This window comes from Populus euphratica, unplaced genomic scaffold (assembly GCF_000495115.2).
Source record: "Populus euphratica unplaced genomic scaffold, PopEup_1.0 scaffold103.1, whole genome shotgun sequence".
In the NCBI taxonomy this organism is placed as follows: Eukaryota; Viridiplantae; Streptophyta; class Magnoliopsida; order Malpighiales; family Salicaceae; genus Populus; species Populus euphratica.
In genome coordinates, this window is record NW_011499891.1 from 576,886 (window position 1) to 586,939 (window position 10,054).

Consider the following 10,054-nt stretch of genomic DNA (forward strand, 5'->3'; position numbering starts at 1 on the left):
ATCGGGTCCAAAGACTGCCATCAGGTAGCTCGTGGTTCTAGGAATGAGGGGTTTTCTGAGAAACTCATTGGGGAGAAATATTCAAAGACAAACTACAACCTTCTTCTGTTACCAACAATTAATCGTAAAATACATGTTGGTGCTTGCATTTTAACTGTAAGAAATAACCGTGATGGACGAAACTTCTATTCCAAAATGCCTTGCCTTGAACGACCAGAACCATTTTCTTTAGATTGATTGGTCCATCAGTTCAGACTGGAAACTCTTCCTACACAGATTCTATACAAATTGCATTTTATGACACTTCCAACAAACAAAATGAACACTAGGAGAGAGCATACCCATCAACATTGGGATAGCAATCAACTAAAGAGACTGAATCAATTTCTCGCAGACACATTAGCCTTCACACAACCAAACAAAGCTCAAAACTAACCAATTAACCAACCATACAAACAAAGATCAGGAACCAGATGTGGTGAGATAAGAGACAGGTTATGATTCATGCTGGTAGAAAATTAACAAGATGGTCATGCCTCGCCATTCACAAAAATCTCTACAAAGTACACACTCCACAAGGATGAACAAACGCAGAACATTAAGATGAATTACTGGAAGCAAAAGTACCCTAATGGTGACAAATTTTCGTCCACGAACGAAGCCATCATGGAAGAGTTGAGCATGGCTAAGGTTGCACAAAAAAGTAAAACATTGTACGGGCAACCCCATAGTCAAGCCTAAGCAGACAATGGATCTAACATGTAATTTTGTCTAACCAATAATCTATAGATGCAAAGTACAACTGCAGCAGCCTTAACAGATTATTTGTTGATTTTATCATCTAAGTTCACAATCATTACAAGTCTCGTCATGAGCAAACCAGCTAGGAGCTGCTTAGTACCCAAAGCTTGCACCATACATGGAGCTATAACCCCCTGTATGGCCTGTGTGTTCTGGATTGGATGGTGGAGAAGCATACACTGAACTGTGAGAATAAGGATTATACCCCTGGTCAGCAGGCCCACCAGTTTGAGGCTGTGCTGGTGCTCCAGCTTCAGCCATGAAATTCTGCAACAGAAGAGCCACATCAGAACTGGGGCGATCCAATGAAATGCATATGCACTATTATTCATGCAAATCAACAGCTGGGATCTCCAACAACCATATTTAGCCAAACTATTAAATCAAATGTTGGAAGTCCATCTCATTAAAAAAAAAGAACAATTTCTTTACACAAATGAGAATACAAAAACATCAGCAATTTCCATCTAGTAAAAGATTACTCAAGCCAGTCGTTACATCAAAAGAAGAATTCGGTTAGGATTGCATTCATCCACGTGAACTAGGCCAACCACACATACACTATAAGAATCAACCATCAAAACTTCAAATCTTCTTCCCCACACTATCTTCTTTTATTGACGTCATTCTAAGCAAGAAATTTACTGGGCAGCTTCACACTATGAAGCAATAGTTATCAAAGTTGGCCTAGCAAGCCAACCCAGTGACCCGTCGACCTGGGACTTGCCCAGGGTAGGTTTGCTTTTGAATCGCTTGGGGAGTTGACCTAGTCAAACCTGTTGATTAGGTGGCCTTGCTGGTCAACATGCGACCCAATCAAAACCCAGGTGATCAATGATTCTTTTTTCACCATTTAGTTTTTTTTTTTTTTAATCTGAAACATCTTTCAATAAAAAAAACAATAGAAAAAGGTCAACTCGCTGACCTACAGGTTAAACCACCCAACCAACGACCCAGGTCTTGGGCTGGGTCATAGGCATAAAAGCCGCAACAATAGATAGCTAGCAAGCTACATAATCTTGTCCAGAACCTCCAATTCAAATCATGGAGACCTAACTAAAATTACACCTAGTGCACATGGATTTTTTTAAAAAATCTCTAAGAGGCTCTTTCTATTATACCAAATATGTTTGTATTTACTGACATAAACCCTCCTGCATCAATTTCACTTTTCCCAATATTGCCTGCATGCATGTACAGACACACTCCACATAACAGATGTCATAAACCTCAACAAATATTTCATGACATTCCTAGAGACCACAATATCACAACCTCCTATTGCAAGGTCCATTTGATAAATAGAAGCAAGCCTAGTCAAAATCCCATTTAAACAATTCTTGCAAGCAAATACCCATTCAGATAAAATCAGCAGTATAAAAAACATTTAGTCCAAATACGATATATCCAGAAAAGAGAGGGGAAGATCAATTTTAGTTAAAGAGATAAAGCACAGAATATTGCCTGTATCAGCTGCTGAGCTGTTTGGACTTGAGAAGCAGTTCCACTGATTTCAACTGTCATTGCCTCGGGAACACCTCTAGTTTCTTGTATAGTAACAGTTGCCCCACTAGCACGTCGAATGTAGCTTATACTTGCACCAGCTGTCCCAATAACAGCATCAGCATAAGATAATGGAATTTGCATTTGTTGTGTAATCTGCACAAGAACCCCGAAACCCATCAATCATTTTGAAACCTCAAAAAGTGCTGACCTGTGCCAGCAAGAAATACAGGATGAGGTTATTTGGTTTGGAAAAAAATAAATAGAACTGTTTCATTTGCAATGGCAGAAAAAGTTTGTTAACCAAGCTAAAGATTATATTCTCATTTCAAAGCCTAAGAAAAATTAAAGACCCATCCCAAACAAAAAAAAAAACAACATGATACTCAGAAAAAATGATTGTAGACATCTTTGTATGTGATTTGTTTTAGCAGGTCTTTCATTCCACTACATAATCTGGGCTGTAAAGCTACTATATGAACTCTTTTATGGAAAATTATAGCATTACACAAAGCTTCCTGTAAGCACTACACCACCCTTGCCAACCCCAAGAAATCTGTGTCAATAACCCATCATCAATCTCTATCACGTTCAATCAACAACATTTTCCAAAGGATGGACCCAGACAACAAAGGACTCTTCTCAAAAGCATGACAATTACTTTACACAATGATTGACGTTCCTTAACAAATGAGGGGGGAAAGAAAAGAAAAGAACATGTTTATATAGCACATAAAATCTTTTTTTTTTTTCCTTTCTGCTTCACAAATCAGGCATGTCATCCCACATCCTAATCATCTCCAACAAGAAAATAGCATCTTAAATTTCCTTTGATGAGAGAGGGGGTGAAAACAAAAGAGAATAACATAACCTGTGTGATCATTGATGGTGCTGCTTGGGCATTTGATGATGCATGGCCACCCATGGGTGTTTGTCTACCATATGCAGATATACCCTGGTGAGGTTGTTTTTCCATTGGAGGTGGCATGTCAGATGGAGGATAGTAATTGTCGAGTTGCCGTGGAGGCTGCATATATTGGGGATTTTGGCCATAACCAGTTCCTCCAACAGGATTCAGAGGAAGGGATTGAGGTCCACCCCATGATTGATGTGGTGGCATCTGTTCCATTGGAGGATTTGCCATTTGCATCTGATAAATATTATAAATCATTCCATAAGGCTATTCAAGCCATAATAGATAAAGTCATTCCAATCTCAATGAAGAGCAGCTTACCTGCATTTCAAACAATGGAATTATACTTCGGTCGACTAAAAACTTCCTGAGCTGAGATGCAATTAACTCCACTGCTTTGTGCACTCCAACTGGTTCCCCTAATACTTCAACCACCCTATCATCTTGAAGAGAAAAAACTGGAAGCTCTTCTGCACCAGTTTGATCCAACAAATAAAAAGTTCAGATGAACTGATAACATTCAGCAGTAAATCAAGCAGCATCTGAATCGAGAGCATGAAGACTAGCAAAGCAAAATGAGCATATGAGACACTCATAGCCAGGAACAAGAGGCATTAATAGTACCAATTATTATGATGAGTTTCATAATAAAGCAGGGGCAGGAGAGGGGTGAGGGCAAAAAGGTCCACTAAATGAGTATCCTTAAATAATTTTGCCCAAAATTTTTTTAGCGAAAAAGGTTTGCACTTGTCAGATGGGTGTTACTAATCTTAGGATTCAGAATTATGTAATCATGAGCCCCAATAATAAATTATGTAATCCTGAACCTCAATAATAAAAATTGCTTGTGGTGGTCACTGATTAGATATTAAAACCAACATCATAATGGCGCCGCTATAAATAACCAACAGTGGTAGACTGGTGGCGGCAGTGGAAAAAATAGCAGAGTCAGAGGCATTGTCAGCAATGGTGTGGTTAAGGAATATAAACAACTTAGCAGCAAAAATAACGGCATGCATTACAGAGGTAAAGAAAAGCAATGCAGTAATACCCTTGGTTCACCTCTCCACCATTACTCAGAAACTTAATTAGTAAGGTTAGAGTATGACAACTATTTAAGATAATTTCTATTTACAAAGAACTTGGTTAATTTGTCACTACAGAATAAAATGCAATAGAACAATTGAGGAAACACAAACCCATAGCAACCAGAAACCATTATTGACAAAATATGATTTTCTAAAAATGCCAAATCAACTGTATAGCTTCACTACAACAAACAAAAATAACTAAATTTGAGAACACTGGTAACGAAATGAATTCTACAGCATTTCTAACTCAGAAGTGAAAGAGGATGACCTGCACCAAGAACTCTAACTATGCAAGCTGATGCCTCTTGGATGGATTTAACAGTTCCCCCTTGTTTTCCTATCAAACTTCCAGCTTGTGAGGCTGGTACTAGCAGCCTTGTCGAAACCTTAGCTCCACTGCTTGGTGGAGCATGAGAAGAATCACCCTCCAAACCATCAATAATGCGTTTGTGAACCCTCAGTAGGCCATCCATAGCAGGAGGAAGAGAGGAATCAGGCTCCTCCTTGGCAGATACCATTACCTATATATAACAATGTTGTATAAGAAGCTGAGGAAAAATTATTATATGATTCAAGTCCAAGAGAATTAAGGGAAGGGAAAGAAATTGGATGGAGCAACACGAGATAATTATTAAATAAAAGACAAAGAAGCAACTCTTTCTAAATAACATTTCAAAATAGAAGGTATCCTATTATAATATATTTTATAACTAAATTAGAGTTTAAACACAAGCATTGGCTATTATTGCACTATTCTCCTCTTCTCTACAGATAATGAATCCTCAATTTTGTTTTCAAAATTCAACAGCTTACATGAACGATAAATTCATTGCCTGGTTATCTTTTTACCATGATGTCAAATCTAATGCAGCTGTCACATAAAAATTTCTTCACAACTTCCTCATGCATAACATTTAATCTTTTTTTCCCACCTAAACTTCTGACCAAGAGTTAATGACTGGTTACTATTACACTTCAAACTTAGATCTGGCTCTTGAATCATGTTTTTGATGACCAAGTTATCATCATCCCTACCAAGAAAGTTTTTTTATCAAGAAAATAACAGAAAAAAACATGGATTGACAAGTTTCGGTGAATTATTTAGTAAAGTTGACCAACATTTTTTACTGCTTTTAATGCTTAATTCTTTTAAGTATATTATGGAAGATTTTGATTAGCACATTGGTATTAACATCTTCTGCATCCTCTTGTGCTGATTAAAACAGGTTCCTTGTGGTGTTCACAAGCTGCGGCAGAAATCAACCATGCAGTTTCTGAAGTTACCAGAAAGATTGCAGAGCTTCTTGGTACACTGTCCGTACAATACGTCTGTATATTCAAATCAACTTTTCAGCACTTTGTAATGCACAATGCTGTTCCCAGCAATCTGGATCTTTGGTTCTTCAAATTTGGGGTCCTAATGATGGTTGATTCGTTGCTTAAAAATTTGCGGACGGAACCTGCACAGATTCATTTTGTTATTGCAATAAAAGCAATTCTGTTATATGTTCTCGATTTCTTCTGATGAGGCTTTTTGTCTTCTTTTCAATTACGCATTCTTTTACAATAATGATTCAGTTGAAGTTAAATGATCATATCTTAGGTTCTCTCTTCAAGATTAATATCTTAATTCCCAATTATAGCTTTAGGAAATAACAATGCTTACAAAGGGTGACAGGATAATGAGTGACATTACCAAGAATTCTCCCTTTGAATGTCATTGCAAAGGTACAGATAGATACATTGCTTGGATATTCATAGAAACAAATGACTTCCAAGAAAAATACTGGTCAGTAGAAAAAAACCCAAAGGATTGGATGGGAAACAGTTGAATCAGATATCCAACAGCAATTACAGATCTTTCTCTAAGAATTTTAAATAATTATGTATCATTTGCAAAAATTTTGTTTCAGTTTACAAACGATATAAAGAAGTTTTACAGCTTCGACTGGTGATGTGTGTTTTAATGATTGGCTCCATTTTCTTTGATGTTTTGGTGACAATTAGAAAACTCTTTCTTCTTAATAAAAGTTAAATTTATGGCTAAGGAGTAATCTAAAAGCTTTCCTTTATCAATATCTTTAATAAGCTAGATTCTTTGTTATGAAGTTAAGTCGATTCATAAAATTAAGCTTGACCTATCAACCTCTCTTCCATAGACTAACTTTCTTTGTAATTGATGTTAAGTCAATTATCTACCTTCTTCTATGCATTGTTGCATCAATATAGCTTAAAGCAAAGATCGACCGATCGTGTGTTCGCAAAGAAATTTAAATAGCAACCAATCAAAATTCCTAAGAAAAATACTAGACGTGTTATATATAGTTGACCAAACTTCTAATCCAGCAGCATATCTAAACTAACACCATGAAAATATTCTGCAATGCCTGAAAATTGCTTATACATTTCAAATTATCAATTTCTTAGAGGAAAAGGAAAGCAGGAAAAGAAAAGAAAACACAAAAGCATGCTCTAGTAGAATCAGATGATACATGAATTCATTCATGGGAGGTTTCCATCAAACACTTTGCATCTACATATTCTTCCCATCATCCTAGTTCTACATTTTCCAGATGACCTAGTTGCACAAATAAGAGACAAAGCAAAAGAAAAACTTACAGCTCTTTCTGTCGTCCCTGGAGGACCATCAAGTATCTTGATGCGAGCTCTTGTCTCTTCGACTATCTTTTTAATAAACTCCCCTTTGCGGCCAATGATACTGCCAACTTTTTGTGCAGGAACCAACATCCGAAACACACTCTCTCCAGGCCATCCAGGCCACCTCTTCTCACTACCTCCTCCAGAGACTGTATCCTCATCTTGTCCTTGCTTTGAAGCCTCAAAATTCTCAGGCACTTGATCAATAGCATGGTCTATGTCATGGTTTACAGGGTGATCCACATCATGGTCTACAGACGGATCCACATGATGATCTATAGAGCGATCAATGTCATGCTCTACTGCCAATCCAGGATCTGTGGCATGATCCAAACCATGATCCACAGATTGACCCAAGCCATGATCAGTGGCACCATCCAAGCCATGGTCTACAGGATGACCAACACCGTGATCAGCAGAAAGGTCCACACCATGATCCATTTCATGTTCACCAAAGCCTTGATCAAGGTCAGCCATCAGTACGGCGCTGTAAGAAAGAAAGGTAATTTATAAAATCCAACTATCCAGGTTACATGGAACAAATAAAAGCATAGAAATCCTTAAATTAATTAACTCTCAACACTCGAGACTTCAATTTTCAGTAGAAGCAGCATGTTACCAAAACAATCTACTAAAATTAGCAACAATGCACACTTCAAATTAGCAACAATCTACTAAAATTACCAAAACAATCTCCTAGTTTCTTCTTCATTTATTAAAGATAAAGATTTCATAGTCAAGAATTAATGAATTCTTAAAAAAAGAAATCAATAAAAAACTCAATCCCAGTAACCCCTCACCAATATATAAACATAAACAAAACAAAAACATGTCAATCCGCGGAAAGCACGCCCATATAAATATCATGCACTATATTATATTTCATACCCACCCACATTAAACAAGAAAACAGCAAACCCTAATTTCACAATCTAAAAAAAATCCCTTATTGAGAACAAAAACGAGTAAAGAATCGCTAATTAACAAAAAAAATTAAAGGGTCGTAGTTAAAAACCTAAATAACTTTAAAAAAAGCAGTAAAGAAAAACCCAACAACAGTAATACAAGCACTATCACCTAAATCCCAAAAGAAGTACCGTAATAAAGCACCAAGACGACGAATTTTAGCAAGAACTTACATTAAGAGACAAGTAGAAAATCTGGGTTTTGTAAAGAAGTGGGTGTTAAATAAAGATTTGGTTGATCTTTTAGGTTTTAGGTCTTTCAAGAACGGAAAATCTTGCGGCAGATGTGGAGAGCGCGCGGCTGATTACGAGGTGTGTGAGCTTTACAACATGAGTTTCAGTTTTAAGGAGATTTGTAGGGTTTTGTTTTTGTGGCCCAGATAAGAATCTCGATTTTGCAATGTGGTCCTTGTTTTGACAAGATGACGAAAATAACCCTTGCTGGGTTGGGTTGGATGATGACTTATAATGGGCTAGTCCAGTGAAGTACACTGTTAAAGAAAAAGTAAAGTGTAACTACTCGGTAATTTTAGAGAGTGGAGAAATATTTATTTTATATTTTTTTAATTAAAAAAATTCTGTTTTTGAAATACTTCTCTCCTAAATTTCTTAGAGATGTACTTATTTTTTTCTCCTAAAAAAAACATTTATCTTTTTTGTATATATATTTTTTTGTGTTGAGAGATTAATTGAACGCAAATTGAGAGGTGAAAATTTGGAAGCAATAAGCCTAAAATTCTGTTTTGCAAATGACCTGCCATTCAATTTATCCTGCAAGAAAATGCTTCAAATAAAAACCATATATATTTGCAAGCAATGTCTTGTCCATAAATTTCTAGATAAGATCATTAAACCCTAGGTCACAAGTTGGATAAAAAAAATATATAAAAAATATTTAGATATTGTTATTTTTTTATAGTTAAAAAATTTTAAATTATATGATGATTAACTCGAAAAAACTCAATTGATTTAACGAGTCTAGAAATAACTTAAATAATATATACTTAAAATAAATATTTAAAATGATATTTTTTATATAACTGTTAAGATAATGATATATTAATTTGATTTGGATCAACCTAAATTAACCTATCAATCTACATGTCGAGTTATGAAACTATAATAATCCTGTAGAAATCAAATCAAAACAAATTATAAAATTCAATATTTAATAAACTTAGTTTTTAATAAACTCAATGTTAAAAAATAAAATTAAAAAAAATCCAAAAAAATAATTCAATTCAACTTAAGTTAACTTGTCAAACTTACAACTCAAATTATGAAAACAAAATATTTCAATAAAAAATAAAATATAACAAATTATAATATTTAATTTTTAATTTAAGTTAACTCATAAAACTCATAACTCAAATCATAAAATAGAGTTAATCTCATAGAAACAAAATCAAAACAAAATATGAAGTTAATTTCTCAATTAATTCAATATTAAAAGATAAAATTAAAAAAAATTGATTAAAAAAAATAAAACTCAAGTCATATTAATTAAATAGTCTTAATTATAAGATTACGATAATTTTATAAAAAAATAAAATTATAAAACACACTTTCAAAAAATCTAATATTAAATAAAGAAATTTAAAAAATAAAGAAAAAATAAACACTAGAAGTGTTTCGTGAAAGACTGTAAAATCCCCTCTCCTTTTGGGTTTCTTGTTAAGTTAATAATAGTCCTACTCCTCTGTCAATCTCCAAGATTGTATAGTTTAAAAACTAGGTTACCTGCATATAAATTTCTTCAAAACCTGAATCTTTGACAAGCTTTGTCAACTACATTTCAATGGAATCTAACACCACGACTCATGAAGAAGACTCGGACTGGTTATTGATAGGATAGTCCACCGTCAATGTCCAAGCCTCCGTGGTCATTAAGGCATCCAGACCTGAAGATACTGTCTAAAGTTGGGTTGTGTAAATGCAGACAAAACTGTTGCAAACTTGAGCTTCTCTATAAAGGAAAGAAAGGCAGATGATTGTTTGCCTATCAGGATTACACTCTACACTGCGAATCAGCGACTGTATTAGTTGAATATGACAAACGTGTTCATATTGCAAAATATTTATCCCTCAAGAATCACTCCAGGTGAGTGCGAGTTAAATTTATC

At 35.0% G+C, this 10,054-nt stretch overlaps 1 protein-coding gene across 2 annotated transcripts; it reads right to left on the minus strand.

Moving 5' to 3' along the window:
* Positions 1-513: 513 nt before the first annotated feature.
* LOC105131205 (poly(rC)-binding protein 3) lies at positions 514-8,269 on the minus strand. 2 transcript variants are annotated; one of them, XM_011034072.1, is made up of 7 exons: positions 8,106-8,269; positions 6,928-7,453; positions 4,577-4,829; positions 3,539-3,684; positions 3,176-3,454; positions 2,266-2,460; positions 514-1,068 (listed from the first exon to the last, which is right to left on the minus strand). In XM_011034072.1, the coding sequence occupies exons 2-7, from the start codon at positions 7,441-7,443 to the stop codon at positions 895-897; spliced, it is 1,563 nt and encodes a 520-aa protein (XP_011032374.1). In that variant the 5' UTR covers positions 7,444-7,453; positions 8,106-8,269; the 3' UTR covers positions 514-894. The 2 variants fall into 2 exon arrangements, with proteins under 2 accessions (XP_011032374.1, XP_011032371.1); XM_011034069.1 differs by having other exon boundaries at positions 3,539-3,687.
* Between the last annotated feature and the right edge of the window lie 1,785 nt (positions 8,270-10,054).